General features: G+C 46.4%; 2 protein-coding genes and 1 non-coding gene across 8 annotated transcripts in view; 2 read left to right on the top strand and 1 right to left on the bottom strand.

The window, feature by feature from the left end:
* Nucleotides 1–15509, top strand: part of SLC6A9 (solute carrier family 6 member 9) — a 95011-nt gene extending 79502 nt beyond the window's left edge. For all 5 annotated transcript variants that reach the window (XM_075181591.1, XM_075181590.1, XM_075181593.1 and 2 more), the window contains 7 exons: nt 1374–1477; nt 2311–2548; nt 2649–2783; nt 3006–3105; nt 3761–3861; nt 5247–5417; nt 9789–15509. In XM_075181591.1, the coding sequence (XP_075037692.1) occupies nt 1374–1477; nt 2311–2548; nt 2649–2783; nt 3006–3105; nt 3761–3861; nt 5247–5417; nt 9789–9974 (1035 nt within the window). In that variant the 3' untranslated portion in view covers nt 9975–15509. The remainder of the gene's footprint in view (nt 1–1373; nt 1478–2310; nt 2549–2648; nt 2784–3005; nt 3106–3760; nt 3862–5246; nt 5418–9788) is intronic.
* Nucleotides 6190–6279, top strand: LOC142100528 (small nucleolar RNA SNORD116). Its single transcript, XR_012678830.1, has one exon. It is a non-coding gene; the product is annotated as a small nucleolar RNA SNORD116 (small nucleolar RNA).
* A 6913-nt stretch (nt 15510–22422) lies between the features above and the next one.
* Nucleotides 22423–25236, bottom strand: part of CCDC24 (coiled-coil domain containing 24) — a 28072-nt gene continuing 25258 nt past the window's right edge. For both annotated transcript variants that reach the window (XM_075181586.1, XM_075181587.1), the window contains 3 exons: nt 24432–24501; nt 23455–23566; nt 22423–23275 (listed from right to left, as the gene is read on the bottom strand). In XM_075181586.1, coding sequence (XP_075037687.1) covers nt 22783–23275; nt 23455–23566; nt 24432–24501 — 675 coding nt within the window. In that variant the 3' untranslated portion in view covers nt 22423–22782. The remainder of the gene's footprint in view (nt 23276–23454; nt 23567–24431; nt 24502–25236) is intronic.

The raw sequence follows: 25236 nt of genomic DNA, 5'->3' as shown, positions 1-25236 counted from the left end.
ACAGACACTTTGTGTATATTCCTGCTCTCCTGCCCCAGGGGTAGATCTGACATCTGTGTGGTATTTGTGTGTTTGCTGTAACTTGATTCGGGCTGAAAGATGAATGAAACTTTACAGCCAATTGCCCAAAGCACCAAAGCAATTATTCACTTCTAACAAGTATAAACAATTTCCTGCTGATTATTAATAAACAGGGAGGGTCTAAACAACTTCAATTCACATTTACAATGATTATCCTGTGTCAGTAAAACCTCCCGTTACTGACATATTGTGTGATGTCTTGTGGTAAATCGCCCTCTGGGCTCTTGTTCTCGAAGCCTGTAGATTAAACATTACTGCACCAATCAATAATAGGAATCGGGATATAGATCATTGAACAGTTGTATGAAAACACAACTGAAATATTCCAGCCTGTACGTGGGATAGATTTGTACTTTAGATGCATAATATTTACCTAAACTTACTGCAAAGCTGATAATATTAATAGAAAAAAAGTAAATGAATAATAGATACAACGACTGATGCACCTCATATGGGAAATGTGCATTTACAGATCATTCAATTGTCCCGTAGTACAGCGCCATCTAGTGGCTGCATTGTCATATAACATCCCAGAACGCCTGGAATTTCTGACAAACTTATAACACATCTTCAATGAAATGTATTTATTTTTTACTTAACTAAATCAAAATAAAATCAACTTAATGTCCTTCTTACTGGACCAGTCCCTTGGGATAAAAGGCCAACACGCAAACGCCGCTACTTGCAAGGATGTGCAAATGTCAGGTAGATTTGGGGGGAAGTAGGGGAGTTTTCAGACAGTGTGGCCACCTGCTGATGTGGGAACACCCCCTTAATATACACCCTGGAACTCATTGTCATGGAAAAAATGTAACCTCATTTGTGCATGTGGGTGCGATCACATCCCTGCACCTGTCCCACATTCGTTCAGAATGCTGCGCCTATCGGGATAATGTGGGTGCGGCCATACAAGCTGGCGTAGTCGAAGCTCATGGTTCCAGAAATCCGCATTTTCCCAGTGGCAGCGCATCCTTGCAGCTTGATAAATACTGTTCTCTTACAATAATGTACATTTCACATAAAGTTTTATCTTATTTGAATCGCTTTTCATAACATTAATGTGGGTCCAGCCGAGGACACTGGTTCCAGGTTATAGGTTTTGTTCTCGTTTTCAAGCAACCTTAATTTATTGCATTGTATGCCCCCTTCCGCAACTTTTACTAAAGACATTGAATTATTTCTGTGACGTTTAATTTTGTTGCCTTGTGATACGACACAATGCAGGGATTGTATCTACCTGATTGATGAACATTATTTATTCTCTGATTACTGGATTCTGTATCCCGTTACAGGTTTGGGGCGACGCCGCGTCCCAGATATTCTACTCACTAGGGTGCGCGTGGGGTGGACTCATTACTATGGCGTCATATAACAAGTTTCACAACAACTGTTACAGGTACGTACCCAGCACCCCTAATACACCAAACCTGGCTCCCAACCTGTAAACTGCGGATTCAGGACGAACGCCATTTCCTGTACTAACTTCATATCAGTCATTGCTTGTGTGTGTCTGTGTTGTGTACATGTGGTGTATATTGTGTGTGTGTCTGTGCTGTGTACATTGTGTGTGTGTGTGTGTGTGTTGTGTACATGTGGTGTATATTGTGTGTGTCTATGCTGTGTACATTGTGTGTGTTGGTGGTATCCTGTAACAGGATAAAGACCAGGATTAGAGGATGCATGTACGATCGGCTGATATTAACCAGAACATATCTACTGTATATTATAAAGATTATAAACTTCAGCATTTGAGATAAAACTGATTATTGGAGATACTTTTAATACAAACATCATCTTTCTTTCTCCTCTGTAATGTGAGGAGAGTTAGATGGTGATGAGATAGATAATAATTTGTATACAGTTTCAGAGATACGAGTTCCTGTCAGGAGCTGGGGGGGGGGATGTATATTTTCCTGCTTCGAGCCGCAGCCGGTACAGAAGGAAATTTGGGGTGTTATTTATTGAAAATGTTTTTATTTTAAAAATAAAATATGTTTCGCCTCCCCCAATTTGCCCAGGAGAGCGGGCGCATTACAGCGCTATTTAGGTAACGCTATCTCGCCAGTCCCTTCCCTCTCCCGGTGAGTAGGAAACGCTGAAACCCCCATAACCACCTCCTGGTTCTTTTAGCCCCAAGTGAAACGTTACTGAGCCCTATATAAGCAGAAGGCGCGTTACCCCGTTTCCCATCTCTAGAGATGACGCTGAGATGTGTTTATCTCTTATCAGGGACAGTATCATCATCAGCATCACCAACTGCGCAACCAGCGTCTACGCCGGCTTCGTCATCTTCTCCATTCTGGGCTTCATGGCGAACCACCTGGGGGTAGATGTGTCCAAAGTGGCCGACCACGGTCCCGGGCTGGCGTTCGTGGCTTATCCTGAAGCCCTGACGCTGCTGCCCATATCGCCCCTGTGGTCTATACTCTTCTTCTTTATGCTCATCCTTCTGGGACTCGGCACTCAGGTAATCGTAGCATAAGACTAAGACAAGACGTGGAGTCAGGGCTCATTATGGCTCCAACATTATCTGTAGCGTCACATTCACTTCCTGCCTTTGATTGCAGTTTTGTCTGCTGGAGACTCTGGTCACCGCCGTGGTGGATGAGATCGGCAATGACTGGATCATCCGCTGGAAAACCGTTGTGACGCTCGGGGTGGCGGTGATCGGTTTCCTGCTGGGAATCCCGCTGACCACACAGGTAACGCTCATATAGTACCGATGCCAGTCAGCGGGGTCACTGTGGCCAGACTGAGCGGGACTTGGGCTTTGTGTCCAGGAAACGGATTGTTTCGGGGAGTTGGTGCAGTTACAATGTCCTGCTGAATATTCTCACACACATTGCTCTACTTCCCGGGGGTCTGCGCTGGTCTGTGATCAGTAAGATATCGGGGGGGTACTGACCTGTCTCCTCTTCCTCTAGGCTGGGATCTACTGGCTCTTACTGATGGATAACTACGCTGCCAGCTTCTCGCTGGTCATCATCTCCTGCATCATGTGTGTGGCCATAATGTACATATATGGTAAGTGACATTGAATCACCTCCTCATGTAATGTGTAGAAAACATTCTATTGTCCAGACAGGTTGGGGCTTCTTTAGAGGTAGACGCATGTAGGAAGACGTACGCAATAAAAACCGATTGCGTTCATACGTCAAGTTGAACGCATCTTGTATCTCTTCCACCAGCCATACCATTGGGTGTTCACCTGATGGCGGTGTAGCCACGTGTTACATGTATGTGTTTGTACTCCATGCGGAAGTGACATCGGCCTATTTGTATAATCAATAATAATATAAACACTCTTTAATACGTTATTACTTTGTGTACAAATAGGATAATGTGGTCAAATGCACGAGAGAGAATAATGTCTTATTAATAAAAGCAAAAGTCAACCCACCCTCCCCCCACATACATTGTTTATCCCTTTAAAAATTAAAATAGGGATAATCTTTCTTGCAGAGATCCATAAGGAAATTCAGTTAAGTAACGTGCAATTACACAACTGCACTTTGTTCGGCCTACGCCCCACCCGCGTGCAGCTGCTCCGGGCGTAATGCGGCGTAAAGCAAAGAGGAGCCTAAACCTGGACGCACATAAACAATACACAGCTGTAAATGAGCAGAATTGTGTCCTAGACTCAGTGTCAGCGTTTTCTGTTTCCCTCTGACATCCCCAGGACACCGCAATTACTTCAAGGACATTGAGATGATGCTGGGATTCCCCCCTCCGCTCTTCTTCCAGATCTGCTGGCGCTTCGTCTCCCCGGCCATTATATTTGTAAGTGTCGTTACCCGGCAGCGCTGGTTGTGGAGGATGTTATGTGATATATACATATTGTGTATTTATACTGGGACCATGAGTGACGATAATCACATGTTAGCGGCTGAGTCACGGCAGTAGTAAGTGAGCCCTGATGTCATGTGACTCTGGTCATCGCTTCCTGGTGCGGTATAGAGCTACACTGAGTAATACAGCGGTTATATCAGACTATGACGTGTATACATTGTGTCATGTGACTCTGGTCATCGCTTCCTGGTGCAGTATAGAGCTACACTGAGTAATACAGCGGTTATATCAGACTATGACGTGTATATATTGTGTCATGTGACTCTGGTCATCGCTTCCTGGTGCGGTATAGAGCTACACTGAGTAATACAGCGGTTATATCAGACTATGACGTGTATACATTGTGTCATGTGACTCTGGTCATCGCTTCCTGGTGCAGTATAGAGCTACACTGAGTAATACAGCGGTTATATCAGACTATGACGTGTATATATTGTGTCATGTGACTCTGGTCATCGCTTCCTGGTGCGGTATAGAGCTACACTGAGTAATACAGCGGTTATATCGGACTATGACGTGTATACATTGTGTCATGTGACTCTGGTCATCGCTTCCTGGTGCGGTATAGAGCTACACTGAGTAATACAGCGGTTATATCAGACTATGACGTGTATACATTGTGTCAGATACTCTGGAAAGAACAGAAATGTGGGAAACGTAGGGATTTGATTTGAGGGTTAAATACCAAATGGTGGTGACTGAGCACCTTACCAGGAAACCGATGAATGTGATATGGAGACCTATTGGGTTTGGGGGAAGAGGGGGGGCTCAAGTTTTATTTACTGTCCCAGCCGAAAGTAATTATAACCTAATTATAACCTATAACTGTTTGTATCCTTCAGTTAAAAGTTGCCGACACCCTGATATTTAGATTTTTCATCGGCCCTTTCAGGTGCAGAGAAGTGTCCTCTTATAGGGAGTAGGGTGTGAAAAATCCCCCTCCCCAATCACGTCTTTACCTTTAATATTTCAGCATTTTGGGGGACATTTGTTTCCTTTGAGCCAGTAGTGCAGAATCCGTTATTTTTCCACCTCCTGTCATGGCGTTCAGAGCCCGGGAGTTTCGCATGTCTGCGGCGGTGCTGGGGGAGTCCGGTCACTTCAGATATGTCATTGTGACTGTTACAAGGTGTCATTTTATGGGGTGTCTGATTTTATGTTCAGAGGCTCTTTCTGCAGAGTGGGGGAGGGGCTTATTAAGAAGAGGTGGGGCTTAGTGTGTCAGTCTCAAACCCCTCCCTTAGCGCTGCCGATTTCCCTGTTCATCCCTAACAAATCTCAGCTGATTGTATTTATTCCTCTCTCTCTTTTTCTAGTTTATCTTAATTTTTACCGTTGTCCAGTATCGCCCGATATCATACAATGATTACATCTACCCAGGCTGGGCTATCACGCTGGGCTTTCTGATGGCGCTCTCCTCCGTCATCTGCATCCCGGGATACGCTGCCTTCAGGATCTGGCGCTCAGAAGGGGACACGTTCCTGCAGGTCAGTTAGATAATGAGACTTGTACTTAATACAGTTTGTCGCCCTAAATAAAACCGAGGAACCCCCATATCTTACAGATGCTTTGTTCTACGTATACCTCTTAAAGTGAACTAGAAGCCGGTGAGATTGGGTGGAACTAGTTCCCGGTGATAGCCCTGTGTGTCCCATAACACAGAATAGCTGTAGGAGGTGTCGTATACATTTATACATCGCTGGATGGTCAGGCGACTGTTCTGCTGTTACCTGGGGTCAGCGATCACTGTGTGGTCCATATCCTGTATTATGTATATTAAGTAACAATCTGTGTCTGCATCCTGGTTACACTCATGGCCACAATTGTGCTAAATCCCCATTTTCTCCACATGTAATGATTTGCGTTTTGATTTTGAATGGTGGGTTGGTTTGATTACTACAATTACTCCTCCCCCATCCCTTGTAATCTGCCCCCATCCCTTGTAATCTGCCCACATCCCTTGTAATCTGCCCCATCCCTTGTCACCTTGGATTGGGTGTAGAGATCAGTGACTCTGTTGTGTTCGTGGTAACTACAGATGTATCGTACTATAACCACCCTCTCAGCGCAGCATAACTTCTGCATGGACTATAAATAGAATCAGCTCGAGTTAATGTATTACAAACGCTGAGGGGACCTGCCTAGCCCTTTACAAGTGCAATACCGTTCTCCACCACTGTGCTGCGCTCTCCTACCTGTTGGTATAGCTATGTCTTGGCTCACTTGCTGCTTGACCAGATCCTGGAATGTTGGGGCCCTGTTTGGAAAATATATAGTTATTATTCACCTCCTGGAAAGCTGAGCAGTGGGTGAACAGTCGAGGCCTCCCTCCCCCTCAACCTGCCGGACATTCAATTAGTAGCTTCCTTCCACCCAATCAGCCCCAGAATTTCATTAATAGCATTCCTTGACAACTTCGCTGCCTGGCTCCCCCATCACCTCGCCTCTGACCTGCCCTCCATCATACTTGGCGACTTCAATATCCCCATTGACAACCGTTCCGACCCCGCAAACATCAAACTTCTCTCCCTATCCTCCTCTCTAGGTCTCACCCAGTGGACCTTCTCCCCCACCCACTGTCTTGGTCACTCCCTCGACCTTGTTTTCTCTTATCTCTGTGATCTCTCTGACTTCTCTAACTCTCCATTCCCACTCTCTGACCACCATCTCCTCTCCTTCACTCTGTCCTCCTCCCCTACTCCCCCCCTCGCCTAAAGCCACCCTAACTAGGCGCAACCTTGATGCTATTGACCCTACCTCCTTCTCCTCCTCTCTTGAGTCTCTCCTATCAACCCTCCCCTCCCTGGCCTGTCCTGACCAGGCGTCCTCTCTCTACAACCTCTCCCTCTCCACTGCCCTGGATGCTGTCGCCCCGGCCTCCGCTATCCGCCGTCACCGCCTCATTCCTCAACCCTGGCACTTCAAACTTACCCGCTTCCTCCAAAGGTGCTCTCGCACTATTGAACGCCTCTGGAGGAAATATCGTTCCTTGGCTGACTTCATTCACTATAAATTCATCCTCTCCTCTTTCTGCTCTGCCCTCTCCCTCGCTAAACAATCCTTTTCAAGTCCCTCATTTCTTCTCAGTCCTCCAACCCCCGCCGCCTCTTCGCCACCTTCAACTCCCTCCTCTCTCTCCCCCCCTCCTGTCCCGCTCTTCCTCTCTGCTACTGACTTTGCCACCTTTTTCTCCTCCAAAATTGAGGCCATCCGACTAAACACCTCCTCCTCCCCCTCTCCCGCCACCCTCATTGCCTCACCTCCCTCCAACAACCAACTCTGGAGCTCCTTTCGTCCCACAAATGGGGAAGAAGTTCGCTCCCTTATCCTCTCCTCTCCACCCTCTACCTGTTGTCTTGATCCCATCCCCTCCCACCTCCTTCGCTCTCTTTCTCCCACTGTCTGCTCATACCTCGCACACCTCTTCAACTTATCTCTCTCTTCCGGTGTAGTCCCCTCCTCCTTTAAACACGCCCTTATCTCTCCTATCCTTAAAAAACCCAATCTTGACCCCACCTCTCTCGCCAATTATCGCCCTATCTCACTCCTCCCCTTTGCCTCCAAATTACTTGAGCGGATTGTCTGCAGCCGCCTCGCCAGTCACCTCTCCGACTTTTCCCTCCTGGACCCCCTCCAATCCGGCTACCGCCCCCTCCACTCCACCGAAACTGCCCTGGCCAAGGTTATTAACGACCTCCTATCGGCCAAATCCAAGGGTCACTTCTCCCTTCTTATCCTCCTCGACCTCTCCGCAGCCTTTGACACTGTGGACCACCCCCTCCTGCTGCAAACTCTTCTCTCTCTTGGCCTCTCCGGATCTGTCCATACCTGGTTCACCTCTTACCTTGCTAACCGCTCCTTCTCTGTATCCACATTCGGCTCTTCCTCCCCCCCCCTACCCTCTCCCTGTTGGTGTCCCGCAGGGCTCTGTTCTTGGCCCTCTACTTTTTTCGCTCTACACTTCCTCCCTTGGTGCTTTCATCTCCTCCTTCGGTCTTCAGTATCACCTGTATGCTGACGACATTCAACTCTACATCTCTTCTCCTGACCTTTCTTCCGCCGTCCTCTCTCGCGTGTCTGACTGCCTCACCGCCATCTCCTCCTGGATGTCCGCGCGCTTTCTCAAAATCAATATCTCGAAAACGGAACTCATTGTCTTTCATCCGCCCGGACTCCCTTCCCACCACGACCTCTCTTTTGTCGTCAACAACACCACCATCTTCTCTGTCACCCAACTTCGCTGCCTGGGGGTCACCCTCGACTCTTCTCTCTCTTTCGCCCCCCACATTCATTCACTTGCCCAAGCCTGTCGCTTCCAACTACGCAACATTGCCCGCATCCGTCCCTTTCTCTCTCAGGATGCCACCAAGACCATCATACACGCACTCATCATCTCCTGCCTGGATTACTGCAACCTCCTCCTCACCGGCCTCCCCCACTCCCATCTCTCCCCCCTCCGCTCTGTACTCAACGCGGTCGCTAGACTCATCTACCTCTCACGCCGCTCCTCCTCTGCCTCCCCTCTCTGTCTCGCCTTACACTGGCTCCCCTTCCCCTACAGAATCTTTTTCAAACTCCTCACCACCACTTACAAAGCTCTCTCCAACTCTACTGTCCCTTATATCTCTAACCTACTCTCCATACACACTCCTGCCCGCTCCCTGCGCTCAGCCAATGACCGCCGCCTCTCCTCCACTCTGATCACCTCTTCCCACTCCAGAATCCAAGACTTTTCCCACGCAGCCCCCTTCACTGGAACGAGCTCCCTCGTTCCATCCGTCTCTCTCCTACTCTGTGCTCCTTCAAACGTGCACTGAAAACCCACCTCTTCCGTAAAGCCTACCAACCATCCGTATAACCCCTTCACCTCCACTCGCTCTCTCCTTTGGCTCCCCTCATCTGGCTCCCCTTGTGTCTTTCTGTTTTCTGTGTCTCCCTACCTGTTCTTCTGCTCCATGTTTATTGCTTTAACCTGCCTGGAGTTTCTAAAGTACTGGTATTTTTGTTTATTGTTTTGTGCTGTTTCACCCTGTATAGTTTACTGTTTGTATGGTGTACGGCGCCGCGGAAATCTTGTGGCGCCTAACAAATAAAGGATAATAATAATAATATTTAATAAATATGCCTATTTCCCCCCCCATACAGCCCCAACATTAAATTCAATTAATAGCTCCCATATTTAATAAATTAGCTCTCTACCCCCCACCAGCCCTGATATTAAATTAATAGCATCACCATTTTCCCCACAAGTCCAAAAACCAAATTAATGGCTTACAAATTTCCCCTACATTTAATAGAGATTATTACTACTAATAAAAACATCACCGCCTTTTTCAATATAATACTTATTTATTTTTTCATTATTAATCACATATTATCTTTTCATTTTATTAATGTAGCATAGGTTTATGTCCTCCCTCTGTAATCTTCCCTGTTCTCTCCAGAAAGCCCCCCACTCACCTCCCCCCCCCCCCCCCGTTCTCTCCAGCAAAGGCCCGTTTTCTGCAGCCCCACCCCCAGTCTCTTCAGCACTCTCTCCATCTCCAGCCCTCTCCACCCCCCACCCCCAGTCTCTCCACCCCCTCACCCCCAGTCTCTCCAGCACTCTCTCCACCCCCAGTCTCTCCAGCCCTCTCCACCCCCCACCCCCAGTCTCTCCAGCCCTTTCTCCTTCCCCTGCTCTCTCTGGCCCCCACTCCCACCAATTCTCCACTTTAGGTTGTGATGTATATAAACAAAGTAACATTACCGTAGCTATACTGACCTCTGAAACGCGTGACATGTTCACGGCTCGGGATGTGAAGGTGTTGAACACGTTCCACTATAGACTTTACATTCTCTCTTCTCCCTCATTTCAGCGGTTGAAGAACGCGGTGAAACCCAGCAAAGATTGGGGCCCCGCTCTCCTGGAGCACCGGACAGGCCGCTATGCGCAGAGCGACAGCAGCCCTGAGGCACAACCACTGAATCCGAAGAAGGAAGAGATTGGTCTGACAATACAGGGCAGCAACGGGCAGGCCCACAGCCAAGACTCTAAAGTGTAACCGGCATCTTGTGGGGGCAGAACGCAGAGGCCCTGGTGGGTGGATGAGTGTCTGCACCCTCTACCCCCTTCTCCCATCCAGACCAGTCCATACCCTCCGTTGTCCTATATCCAGCATCGCACAACTACCGAACTGTAAGAATCTCCTGTTAACGTGACTGCGGAGGCCGGGGTCGCCCTGTTCTTACTCCCAACACGTGGATCAGGGCAAGATGAGTCTTATTGGACACTGTTATTCCATATCTCCATAGATGGGAGAGGAGAGATGACGTCATCTCAAACAAGTAGTTGTAACTCTTCTAATTTTAGTTTACATGATATTTTATTTTTTAGAGTTTGTAAATCCAGGGGAGGTTGGGGGTCGGGAGCCCTCCTTATGTCTTCCTCCGCCAGGCGTGCGTCCGGGGCCCTTGCACCCGACACATAAGGACATTTTACTGTGCTGGGGGAAGAGACAAGAAATGCAAAATTCATATTTCCTGTTACTTGAGGAGAACAGCGGTCAGTGGGGAAGGGGGGCACCCTGGGGGGGGGGGGGGAGGGTCACTTATCTACCTGCTGTATCTACACATAAATGGGAAGCTGCTACGTGGAGGATCTGTGTGTACTAGGAGGGAACCAGCATTCCTTGTAGTCCTTACACCCCTCCGTGTATCATGTCAGCGCCTCCTGTGGATCAAATGATCTGTGTGCGTCTCCTCTGCCGTCCCATAGGTCCCTCCCAGCCAATGATTTGTCTGTTCTCTATACCAGTATTTGTAATAGTTTATAATTCAGAGCGTCTTCCGAATGTTTATATAATTCATACATTAATGTTTGGTAACGAGAGAGATTTTTGGGTTAAGTAAACAACCTCATCGTCTAGTAGAATGTGAACTAATTTGGTAGGTTTAGAATAAGGTGACCTCTTACCAGATCCTGTACTCTAGTTGTACCCTGTGCCCCTTGCGCATTTCACCTCTTACCAGAACCTGCACTTTAGCTGTAGCCTGTGCTGACTGGTGCATTTTACCTCTTACCAGAACCTGCACTTTAGCTGTACCCTGTGCTGAATGGCACATTTCACCTCTTACCAGAACCTGCACTTTAGCTGTAGCCTGTGCTGGCTGGCACGTTTCACCTCTTACCAGATCCTGCACTCTAGCTGTACCATGTGCTGATTGGCGCGTTTCACCTCTTACCAGAACCTGCAATCTAGCTGTACCCTGTGCTGCTTGCGCATTTCACCTCTTACCAGAACCTGCACTTTAGCTGTACCCTGTGCTGAATGGCACGTTTCACCTCTTACCAGAACCTGCACTTTAGCTGTACCCTGTGCTGGCTGGCGCGTTTCACCTCTTACCAGATCCTGCACTCTAGCTGTACCATGTGCTGATTGGCGCGTTTCACCTCTTACCAGAACCTGCAATCTAGCTGTACCCTGTGCTGCTTGCGCATTTCACCTCTTACCAGAACCTGCAATCTAGCTGTGCCCTGTACAACCTGGCGCGTTTCTTACCATCTCCAGTCACTGTAACTGCCCTGCGACACCCCCCGTTCACACATATACTGTGTGTATTATACATTGTACATACATTGTGAATGGAGTGGATGCTGTCATTGGTGTAGTTTTAGTGACCTGTCCGTATCATTGTGCCGTCTCACTAACAGGTGGAATCTGCCATGCATGCCGCAGGAATTGGACTCATCTCCTAGAGTAAGTCTTGGTTGTCCCATATTCATACATCACATGATGCGGGATGGTGGTTATTGCATATTGCTGATCAGCCTACTGGGAGCCATATGTAATATGACTAGTGCGGGGCTGGTATATAGCTTCCTCCAGTTAATATATCATTATCCCAGTTAATGTGAAGGGATGCTGGAGACTGTATGGTCTGGAAGGGTTTTTCTGCAATACAACCGACACAGAAATCTCAACCGGTCTGAGAGACAGCCGAGATCCACCATTGTGCAGATATCTGTCCGTCTGTGCAGAACCGCATGTGTCAGTCTCTGGCTATTTCCAAGGTGCAGTGTTTAGTGTCAGACCACTCGTAGTGGAAGCACTGGAGCCGATATCTTAGGTGGAGTGCATGGTGCTTAAGGCAGGCTTAGGCAACCTTTGACTCTGTTGTGGAACTACAAGTTCTAGCATGCCCTGTTAGCAAAGGACTTTAGTTGCACATCTACAGTGCCACAGGTGTCACTGGCCTGACTTAGTTTGTCACTAGATTTACAGTAATGTGCGATGTATGTATGATGTAACACCAGCAATTACCACTAGGTGGCAGCACACTGTTGAGATGAGCGACTTTCTCAGCTGTTCTGCAGAATATCGCCCTCATTCCGCATTGGGGCGTGGACTGTCGCATGTTTCGTGGGTGTTACATATACCCACCCAGTCCAACCCCGACTATACCACAGAGCCGAATGACAGGATCTGTTGTTCCAGCTCTGTTATCTAGACTATGGATTCCATAGAAATTACAAATAGAGAGCGGAAAGTCCAGATTTGAAGATTGTATGGTGGGAAGTTCATACTTTTTGTGACGCCCTATTCTACATCTATTCCACATTTCCAGCCCTACTTCACTCATCTCTACTGTATGCTAAACAAACCCTGTAATATTCATTATTACGTCTTGGCCGTCACTACATGTTATCCGTTACAGCGTGACCCACGTCAGCCTCAGTCCACACAACTTGTACTTGGTGCAGATATAGTCTGTGTGTCCTCAATGTCAAGCAGATTATATGTCTGTGGTTCTTTCTGCCAAACACGCATGTGGTTCACGGTATATCACCATGTCTGACGGATGGGACTGAGCCAGATTCGTTCTAACCCCTGACATCCAGACGATGCAATTTCCTCCTTTCTAGGTCTCTGGCATACAAGGTGTTAATATGTTCCAGGCACAATAGGAGTTCTAGGGGTAAATGGAGCCAAGCAAGGGAGATTTGGGGGGGATATGGCCTAAAATTATAGGGTGAAGTGTGGCAATAGTTTGTGACCAATGTGGTAACGGGTGGATATCCCAGGGGAGGGGGGGGACGGGCGATATATGTTCTGTAGCGGAGTCTCTGTCACTCCCAGCGCTGGGCTGGTATATAGAGAACTGTTAGTGTTATAAACCGGATCCATCTTCTGTCCGGTGGTTCATGTAACCTCTAATAAGATGGGCTGGTAGGCTGGTCCCACGACCAGCGCTGCTTTATGTTGTAATGGAGGCCCCAGGATCAGACGTTGTTTGGTAGACAAGTCTGCCCCCCTATCACATGCCATCTCGGGACTGAGAATAACATGATATTAATGAGGAGTTTCATAAAGGCCGGTCCAAACACTACGTCTCGCTCTTAGCGGAGAGGGACGGATACGGCGCCGGTTCCTCCCGACCACCTTCTTTTATCTCACACGGATCTAGTGGGAATCAGCGTTTCCTGCTGCACCAGAGCTGCTACACGTCGTGTTTATCTCCAAGTATAATTCTGTTTTATTCCTCATTATGCTCAGACTGTCCGACCTATTGTGTAATTACTTTATCAGATGCTGGTTGTTTAAGGGGATTCCCTCGTACGGCCCTTGTTCCTGAACCCCCTGACGTTACTCCTATATGTGGGGCACTGGCGGCCGCAGGATGTCTTTCATATACATCGGTTCTAATTTACATACCCGGCGCCACCATTGCCGGCACCGTCCGCAGAGATACACGAGTACTGGATGTATTATGAGTAATCCCTGGGACACACTGTAATGTGAACGTGGGGGCGGCCATTTTGTGTTCTAAACCAGTGACCTCGCTGAGGGACATTTTATGGCTTCCTCCGCTGTGTACTGTGTTATTCCTGTCAAGTGATGGGGAGGATCGGGAAGGGGGGGGGCACTTTTATCCTTTTCCCTGATGCTAGATTCCGCCATTGTCACCTCCACCATCCATTTCCCAGTGACAAGATATAGAGACGGATCATTCAGTAATAATCCTACGTTTTCTGAACGATCCATCTACACCAGCAGCACTTAGACACTACGGAAGAGATACGGGGGGCGCAGAGTCTATATGTTAGAAATACCTCATTGTCCTGTATGACGTGTAGTCACGTGATTGTTTCCTGGTTAATTGTATTATAACTTCCTTGACGTAGAACGTTGCACCCACCTTTGCGGGTAGAACCTGTCTATAGGAGAGTAAATGACAGCGATATTAATATGCAGAGCAGGCGAATTCAGTCTATGTATAATAATCAGCGAGTTCACCTTCGCTGTAATATAGAATTACTGTCGTCTGATTTTCTGGTGCCAAAAGGTTCTCCCCCCATGTCCGTTCTGTACCCAATAAATGTCTTTATTGCAAGTCTGGTACAAACTACAAATTGCAGATTTATTTATGAACAATACATAGTAATTACTCCTGTAGTGAACGGAATTCACACTTTGCAATCTTTAGGATGCCAATAGTTGCATTAAAGACATTTCTTCTGTTATGTTCCTGTTTGTGGGGTTTTTATTACCAGGAAACATTTTCATTTTGTATTATTTTTTTTTTCCACAAATTCTGCAGTCGTTCCTCCTTCTAACTCGTTCCACAACAGCTGCGCAGTCATGGAGTCTGATTTATGTACAGAGCTTAGTTAGGTACTGACGTTTAGAGAATACGTTTAGATGTAACGAAATGGTGCAAATAATACGTCTGTGTTTTTATTCCATTAGTTAATTCCTTTCTGCTGTTTATATCAAAGCTCCGTGCTGTAAATAATTAATGGTGAGTGCGTTATTCAGTGTTCCCCTCTTTCCATAGTTTAATATATTTGTGAATGTACAGGAACGTCTGTATAGATGCTATTTAGACAGAATGTATGATGGAGAATTGTTTGTAATATTCTTGTTTTTAGTATAAATTTTGTTTGTAAACTTTTGCTGACGTTTCATTGCTACACCTTTGAGTATTACAATTTAACATAGGTTGTAGCGTCCATTGTTTAATTATTTTACTCTGATACATTAACTAATCAGTAATAAGTATTTTATTGTATTGATAGGTTTTTATGATCTGTGTCTTTGGAAACTTTTTTTTTTTTTTAATCTTTCCAATTCCCATGTTGTCATTGATAAACCCAAAGTGTATAATGTCACACAGCCACATAATAGTGCAAATATGAGCACCCTACTCCCATCTAGTGTCAGTCTGACCTTATCCCGTCCCCAGGCCTTGTCCTGTGTAATCCGCGGCCAAACTTTATACTTGAGCACAATTATGTTATGGAAGCACAAATAGCGCAGCAAGTTGTATATGGTGATAGTGCTGAATATGTAGCCAGTGTAAGGTTTGTGTGATTGGCGCACAACGCCCCAAGGGACAACTGCTGCGTTATATCTGTGATCCGGTAACGGCTGGAAGTCACCACACAAAACATTGGCGACATATCACACAGCCGGTGCGAGGTCTGTAGGGTCAGTCTAGTATAATAATTGTGATTAAAGTCACTGTAGAAAATGTCATTTGATCCGGTCCTGACAGTGTGACAAGTCTTCAGAAATAAAGTTGTTTTCTGACTTCTCTGTGATGTCTCTTTCTAAGTGTGAGCGCAGCGTGGGACCATCCACACTCCAACTTACTTTATACATTAGGGGGTGATAATTGCACCCTAAATCGCAGATGCACTAAAACCCACAATTATCGCTAGATACGCTCAGGTCTGGGCCAAGCACATGGTGCACACACTTAGGAACATGCGTATAAGCATTTGCTTTGATAGCAAAATACGTCCATGAAAGCCCCGGATACAGGTGGTACAGCTTCCTGCCTTGTGTAAGGGCGGAAGAAAAAATTGCTTAACCACACCCACAAAAACATTATATGCACGTGCAGCAAAGAAAGCTCCAATCAGCAGAGCACTCACAACAACCAATCACAAGCAGTTCGCTATTGCTGGCAACAATCCTCTTCATCCGCTATTTGCACCTGCCCTTAACTATGCAAATCCCAGTCTGCATCTGTCCAGAGTGGTGACCACGCCCTTATTGTACGCTGTTAGACCGCCCCTTTGCTCCCCTGTCCCACCTCTACGGGCCCCGAATCACTCAAACCTGCATGTGTGTGCCGCCACTTTTCTGGGCATGTGCAGAGCGAATTCACGAGAGATACACTTCACAAACTGGCGTAACTTTCAATCTGTGTCTGACCCTAGGTGGGCATTTAATATAAAAAGAAAAAGGGGATGGATACACTTACAGTAGACCTGTCATCCTCATTAATCAGATCTGGATTTGTCAGGACAATCGCTCATCTATCCAGCGTTCTAGTGACCAGGATTCTATATACACCACTAGAACATCGGCTGCATCCATTCCTCCTCATTTGTGTCACCGGCTGATTGGACGAAAAAGGAAGAGACGTCAGAGATAACTGGAAATACAACCACTCCTGGGGACAAACGGTTGGCACGATATAAGTTTATGGATCACACAATTTTAGTTTATGGTGACAGATCACATTTAATGGGAGAGAGGCTCCAATTTATTGCAGTTTCTGTTTTTTATTTGGTACTAAAGAATGTAAATTTTAAAGCTTTTTCTTAATTACAAATAAAAACAGACAATATCTGATTACATAAGTATTCATCCATTTCGCTGTGACAAATCTAAATAAACCCTGGTGAAATTAATTGATTGGCGTCAACCACAATAAGTATCAGCAGCTTCATCATCAAGATCAAAACTCACATGTGTGAAAAGGTTATGGACAAGCACCAGTCAAGGGAAGGGTAAAAGAGGATTTCAAATACTTTTAATAGCCCCCAGAGCAGTGTCGGGTCTCTCATTTGAAGTGGAAGTTGCTCAATCAATTTATAGGTTCATATCTGGTGATTGAAAGGTTGGGGTTATCCAGAGAGGAACAAATACAGAGAAATATCCACCAGCTATAACCAGCAAAGCAGCTGCTATTTCTATGTGTACATAAAAATGCAGAATTCTCAGTTGCACACATTTGTAAATGTATGGTAAGCCCCCCGCCCCGTCACGGCCCTTCTGCTAATAGGGTGATGCTAACTCTAAACAGTGAGAGTCCCAATCTTTGGCCCATATAGAAATAGCAGCTCCCTTGCTGGTTATAGCAGTGTGCTGGGCGATTTGTATGTATAAACAAATGAAGAGACTGTGGCACAATTGTGAATTTGTAAAGAACAGTCCAACCCCAAAACTGATCATCCGCATGAGAAGGGCAACGCTGACACTTACAGAATGTCGTCCCACTAACCTTCTGACACCGCTTCGGTGTTTGAGGACATTAGTTTGTGTCCAGATCTTTCACGGTTCCACCAGTATCTCAATGGGGTTGAAGTCTGGACTTTGACTTGACCTTTCCAAAGTCTTGTTTCTTTTCTTATTCAGCCATTAAGTTGTATCTCTGCTGGTGTCCTTAATGTTATTGTCCTGCTGGGTCATCCTGTATCAGCCAAACATCACTTGTCGGAAACATAACATTCTCTAAAATACTCTAGTATAAAAATGAGTTTATGGTGGATCCAATAATTGTGTGTCGTACAGGCCCTATGACTGCAAAATGACCTTGAATCCTCACCCATCCAACACTGGGCTTGACAGTTGGGGAGAACGCTGTCAACCATGAGGGAGGGGGGTAGTGACACTAAGAGGGGGAGATCTGTTTTGGACATGTTGAGCTTCAGGAGGTGTTGGGACATCCAAGAAGACAGAGATGTAGTTGAACACATGGTATAAAAGAAGGAGAGATGTTGGAGAGAAGTAAATGTGAGTGTTGTCTGCATAGAGGAGATACCGGAGGCTGAAGGAGATCATTAGTTCACCATGAGAAGAGGTAGAAACAGAAAAGCAGAGGACCGAGAACACTACAAAAAGAGGAAGTGTAAGAGAGAATGTGCCAGAAGTATAGACAATGAAGGAGCGTACAAAATGGTGGGAGAGGAACCAGGAGAGAACTGCTGCAAAGAGTGAAGGCTCAGAGGACAGCCGGGTGGTCAACCGTATTGAAATCAGCAGAGAGGTCAAGAAATACAAGTAGGGGAAGTGACCCTTTGACTGAGTAGATCATTGGCCACTTTAGAGAGGGCAGTCTTGGTGGTTTCTGGACATTAGGAGAGATGAGTGTATGTTTAAAGACAGAACATGATGACGAGGTGTTATGCCGTCACCCTTTCAAAATTAAGGTGAAAAATAGACAACAGGGTGTATGGGGGGAGAAAAGCTGTTTCTCCTGATTAAAACACGGGTTCTCCATTGGTGAACAATGCTATATAGCGGGAGGTGTCATTCAGCCCAAAATTAAAATATAGACAACAAATGCAGCCACGACATGTGCAGCCCACAAAGCCATAGTGAGAAGAGGCCCAAAAGGACAAATATAACAAATGAAGCATTTGATTACTGCTTTAATTCAGTGCAACATTTATAATTGTACATATTCAATGGTAATAATAATATATTTACATCATAAGTTACTGGTTGGACCACATCTTGCATATGGGGTACGATTTTGGGAATCTCACTGTAAGAACATAGAACTATACAGGATTCAGAGGTGGACAGACTTATTAATAAAGGGACTGGATGAACCCTAAAGGGAAATTAGAAACACTCAATATGTTTTCTTCAGGGACAAAACGCGCTATAGAAGTGACCCAAGGAATATGTATAAATATATTGTAAGTCAGTATAACGATTTGTTTAATACACTTTTCCTACCAAGGATCATACAGTTAATAAGAGGTCATCAGCTGTGAGTGCAAGAAAGACGATTTCAGCATCAGCATAGGAAGGATTCTTTACTGTAAGAGGAGGGGGGGGTAACAGAAGGTTAGATGGACTGGATCAAAGAATACCCAGTTATTTTCTAATTAATATAGGACTATGTGGGGAGGGGGAGGGGGGGTGCACCAGAAGATTGTCATTTTTAGGGTGAGGAAGGATAAATTCTCACACTGGATCAATCCACCAGACGGACCTGCGATTTACTCTGTAAGTATGTAACATAAAATAAGGATCCACTTTAATTGATTTAAGAGGATGCAGTGACACCATCCCCATATTTTATATAACAACATCGCCCACATTTATTCCTAAAAAGTACCTGGGTACTATCATTGATCCCATAACATGTGAGTACTGTCATGGACACCATAACGAGCTATGGGTACTGCCATAATGTCATGGACACCATAACGAGCTATGGGTACTGCCATAATGTCATGGGCACCATAACGAGCTATGGGTACTGCCACAATGCCATGGGCACCATAACGAGCTATGGGTACTGCCATAATGTCATGGGCACCATAATGAGCTATGGGTACTGCCATGGGCACCATAACGAACTATGCCTTACAAACATGTGACATAGAAGCGACTGATACTGAGAATTATATTAGGATCCTGCTAATGAATATAATACATTTGTAAATAATTGATTTGTGCTGTTAATTATTGCAAGATGAAAATGGAAAACATAAGAACTCAATCTTAGTACAATAAACCCTGGATCCGGCTTGTTAGCACTTTGTCAAAAAGTTTTACGACCAGTTTATTTTTGTTTTGAATAAAATATATCAACAACAAGACCACGAGTCAGCGCAATTCACAAGATTGGGACCTATCCCCATTATACCAAATGAGGAAAAATAAAATAAAAACGCACACACACAATTTTCAAATGAAGTTTAATTGAATTTAAAAAAAACCTCCCAAAAACCTTCTTCGCCACCTTCTTAAATATGAAAGAAATATTTTCTTTCTCCGCCCTTTTATCGCATAATTATTACATAATATTAGAATAATCTCGCTCTGCAAAATAAAATGTCCTTTCTGCGTTGCTCCTATTAACCAGATGCGCCTACGCCTGATACCATCCTCCTCCGGCCTTTGACGGTACCAACACTGCTCCACAAACGTAACCACCCCACAGAAATGTCGCTGCATTTGCACAAATAGACGGGCACAGCAGATCCAAAGCCGCATTTGGGTTGCAGAGTGGCGCTTTGTGTTTCATAAATTACTTCCTGCTGAAGCATGAAGACATATAGTGACATATACAGTCTCAAATACATACATAGGGCCTAGTTCATTAAGGAGCATAAATGCAGATACATGTATTGCCCAGAAATTAAACGTACATCAGAGAACGCAGGAACGTCCGATTCATCTTCGAACACAAAAGACCCTTACTGCAGCCTATGATTTCATGGGCAGAACGGGGAGGGGACTGGGCGTATGCCCGTAGTCACTGTACAGTATGTGCCAAGCTGGGGCGCCCGCAGCAGCGTCTGATTCAAGCTTTGGGTATCTCTCAGATACGTGATTTCCTGTCGTATCTCCTGCACCAGCTACAGGTCAGGTGTAAGTGCTGATTACTAGTGATGACGGCTGTGTATACAGCTAGAATATGTGTCTGTAATCAGGAGCAGTTGTAACAATGTATTTTATGTACAGTAGATATTAATAACATCCTTATAGATGTAATTAACGGAAAAGAAAAATGAAAAAAAAAATATTTCCCGTTTTGTCATTAATGATGTATTGTTAACAGGTGACATTAATCACCTAGATGGGAATTCACCCCCAGACGTATCTTCACATCCGCCCCTCGTTGAATACGTTTGTTTTGCGTGTCTTAATGAATCAGGCCCGTAGTGTATTTCACCGTCTTACAGCTGTAACACACGCGTGTTGGTTCATGTGCAGAATCTAAAATCACCCAGGTGACACTTTATGATGTCACCGACTAGATCTAAGCAACTCATCGTTCAGCCGCACTGCGCAGTGTAGCCATAATCTGCCTATAACAACATATTGTCATCACAGTGTCCTCTAGTGAACATAACATATAATAACTAGAGCCCCATTTCACATTTCAGGCGTCATTTAGAGCTGAGCGCAATTTGCGACCCAAACATACACAAAATGTGACCCGCAAAACTGCGCTCTTACTTGGCTGCTTAGAGTTGAACGTATTGTTATATCACATATCTTAAGATAGATGCAACGCAAAATAGAATGTGCTAGAATCCGGGCACATAAAGCTACGTTTCAACACAGCCGTGTACTAGGTACAGCAGTCGTCATATCCTGGGCTGATCATCGCTATTGTGGTCGGATGACAGAGGGGGGCCTCAGCCCCCCCTAAAAGCAGAGAACAGACCTAGACTATGACATTCTGGTCCCACTGTGTCAGGGAAACCTGCAGTGTGGGCCCCCCTTTCATTGTGGCCCCCAGCCTGTTCAGAGGGGGCTGAGATCCCCAGGGAGAATTCCTGACAGTGTTCTTAGAGGGTACAGACAGTGCGGAAATACTGGGTGGAGGACACAGAAAAATACTCCAAACCTAGAATAAGACTTATAAGTGAGGTACAGAAAACACGGTGCCCAATTATCTAGGTTTAGGGGTCACATACACAAATCTGTTTTCATATTTTACAAAACTCTTCAAAGCTGATCATGAAACCGCCCCACAGACACACCCACAGACACACCCACAGACACACCCACAGACACACCCACAGACACACCCACAGACACACAGGACATTAAATATAATTGGACTTTGCAATGCATTTTATTGCAATTTAGGAAAAGGAAAACTGGACAGATTGCTACTGAAAGAGCACGACGCTCACACAGCGCGACCGACGCTCACACATCGCGACTGACGTTGACACAGCGCGACTGACGCTCACACAGCGCGACTGACGCTCACACAGCGCGACCGACGCTCACACAGCGCGACCGACGCTCACACATCGCGACTGACGTTGACACAGCGCGACTGACGCTCACACAGCGCGACCGACGCTCACACAGCGCGACCGACGTTCACACAGCGCGACCGACGCTCACACAGCGCGACCGACGCTCACACATCGCGACTGACGTTGACACAGCGCGACCGACGCTCACACAGCGCGACCGACGCTCACACATCGCGACTGACGTTGACACAGCGCGACTGACGCTCACACAGCGCGACCGACGCTCACACAGCGCGACCGACGTTCACACAGCGCGACCGACGCTCACACAGCGCGACCGACGCTCACACATCGCGACTGACGTTGACACAGCGCGACCGACGCTCACACAGCGCGACCGACGCTCACACATCGCGACTGACGTTGACACAGCGCGACTGACGCTCACACAGCGCGACTGACGCTCACACAGCGCGACCGACGCTCACACAGCGCGACCGACGTTCACACAGCGCGACCGACGCTCACACAGCGCGACCGACGCTGACACAGCGCGACTGACGCTCACACAACGCGACCGACGCTCACACAGCGCGACCGACGCTCACACAGCGCGACCGACGCTCACACAGCGCGACCGACGCTCACACAGCGCAACCGACGCCGTATTCTGCTGCTTTCTTCACATGTTGCGTTTAGAGGGCTACAAACAGAATCAAATACTACAACTGTCCCCGGCTCTTCCTCCACTATGTAAAATGTTTCACGGTCGAATTTCACACAGAATTTCCCCAGCTGGGACCTGACTCCACAAACACTTTCAGGCTCCATATAGTAACAGTTACATTACAGTGAAAAGTTCAAGTATATTTAGATATACACAATGTACCACACGCGTTTCTTTTTCCTTTCACCAATACAATGTGTCTCTGATCCATCCGTATAAACTCACCACACGGGGAGACTCTCGGTGTGAGATATTCCACAAGTAACTTTCTATTCCTGATGAGATTCATTTTGTGACATTGTATGTTCCCATTGAAGCTGGCGTGTGCATGGCGTGTACACAGCGTGTTGCCACACAACAGACGGTGAGATGCTGCATGCTCCACGTTTCAGGATGGCAGCTGCGTCCTCACTCTGCGGAAGGTTGGCGCTGAGCTGCTGTTGGTCCGTTTCTGCACTGGGGGAGGTACAGGAACAAATACAGTGTCCAGTGATGACCCCCCGAGTCTGGGCTGATGGAGATAATTCAGGTTGGAAGGTTTACTGGATATAACAGATGGAGCAGCTGGTGGACCCTTGTTGGAGTTATGTGATATCCGTTCCCGGCTCTGAGCAATTCCAGACACATTCGTAGGTTTCCGAGTGGCCTCCAGGCCCGGAACTTCCCCAGGACCAGTCAGAGAGAGGGACGTAGCACACGGGATCCCCAGCACAGCAGATAACTTGCTCATCTTCTCCTTGTCAGCGACTTTCAGTCTTGGATCTGGCGGACATGGAGCCAATGTGGCTTCGGATTGCTGTAAGCCAGAAGAGGTTGGTCTTTTCTGGGACAACCTACAGCTCTGAGTTCCCAAAGAAGATTTTCTTCCATTATCCAGTAACCTGGAGCAGAGAGACAGAAACATTCAGTCTGTGGTTGCCGGATCAGCGATTATGGGGTAAAGGGTCCTTGTAAAATGTGATCATCTATCTTAGTAAAAGTCACAGAGATAAGCAGGGTAACTGGTCTAGAACACAAAATACACAATCTACACTCACAAGCAGAACGCGCTCACGTTTACCTTGCTGGGTGTTTCATCCTGGTAGCCGCCATCTTGGATGACTGCACAGAAGTCGCTGACAACTGGTCGAGCTGCAGGTCCCTCTCGATGATTCTCCGCTCCTCTTTAAGCTCTAGAACAGAGAGATCCAGAACAGACTTAAAGCCCCGTACAGAATAATTAGACAATCACAGAGGAACCGTCGGACAATCCTGTTTTACAGAATCATTACAGAAATATATCTTCATCTTATAAACCTGTTAATCTGTCCAGACACTAAGGATCGTTTGCAGCTGGATATACATCTGTGTTTTTGGCGTAAGAAATGTATTTACATCCTGCCCATATGCACCAAAATACTACACATACATCCATACAAAGATTTCTGTGTATTTTCAGCGTAGACCAAATACAGTAAGGCCGGGATTACGTAATTGCGAATCCGTTAGATGTGGACGCAGACGCAGAGACGCCTGTCGGGGGCTTATGTCGTGCAGGTGCTGGTGCAAATATATGATAATGGATAGTCGCTGCTGATTGCGTTACCGCATTACTTGCACACAACATCATTAGTGATGTCACTCCTGCATTGTGTACTAACACATACACCTAACACTTGTGTATCCTACACTTCTATAGTCCATACACAGACTTACAGCTGGCGGAAATACCGCTCTCTTGTTTGCTTTGCAAGATGAGTCTGACTCTACTTATGGATGATAATGGGCTTTTCTTATGTGCACCAAATGCACAAGCATCCGCCTCTGAATGACCCCACTGTAACTGGGGGATAGTTATTATTACTACAGGGACAATATGTGACCGCTGGATGCTGCAGGAGACGCTGAGGTCAGAGGTGAACAGACTATAGCACCTGCACCAGGCATCAGTTGTGTGTGTGCCCCAGAAATCTCACATGTAGACCCCACATCCTCGGCTGAAGGGTCATGTGTGTCCTCCTGACACAAAGCCACGCACTGATCCGATTGTCCGGTTACCTGTCAGCGAGGGCTCAGGCAGCGGCGTCCGTACGTCCTCTGCGTCCAGATGCTCCTCCTCTAGTCGTAGCTGGAGATGGAGAAACAACGTTTAATAAGAGTCAGCTCTGCCTAACGAACCAGCAGATTGTTCCAGATAATTAGTGAGGCGGGGGGTGGGGTCTTCCTCTTTATGTAACACGCAGTGACCCCCAGAAGCAGGTAATCTGATACCCCCACTATAACGTGGCTCCTGTATATGTTGGTGCCATACTAATATGATGTGAGCAGCAAGGAGGGCAGGTTACTAAGTGCTCTTCTACACTACAGCCAGCAGAGGGCAGCACTGCTATAGGGCAGAGTGGTAAACTGGACTTAGTGAGGGGAGATTGCAGCAGTGAGTGAATCTCTAATGTCAGTAGCCACATTCATCATCATCATCATCTATTTATTTATATAGCGCCACTAATACCGCAGCGCTGTACAGAGAACTCATTCACATCACTCCCTGCCCCATTGGAGAGTACAGTCTAAATTCCCTAACATACACACACACACAGACTGAGAGAGAGAGACTAGGGTCAATTTTTATAGCAGCCAATTAACCTACTAGTATGTTTTTGGAGTGTGGGAGGAAACCGGAGCACCCGGAGGAAACCCATGCAAACACGGGGAGAACATACAAACTCCACACAGATAAGGCCATGGACGGGAATTGAACTCATGACTCTAGTGCTGTGAGGCAGAAGTGCTAACCACTGAGCCACCGTGCTGCCAACTTTAAAGTTATAGGGGCCTATTTATGAACCTCAGCAGCGGTTTACGT

The sequence above is a fragment of the Mixophyes fleayi genome, chromosome 8 (assembly GCF_038048845.1).
Source record: "Mixophyes fleayi isolate aMixFle1 chromosome 8, aMixFle1.hap1, whole genome shotgun sequence".
Taxonomy (NCBI): domain Eukaryota; kingdom Metazoa; phylum Chordata; class Amphibia; order Anura; family Limnodynastidae; genus Mixophyes; species Mixophyes fleayi.
Note: the sequence above shows the minus strand (reverse complement) of the source record. Positions and strands in the feature narration are given on the sequence as shown.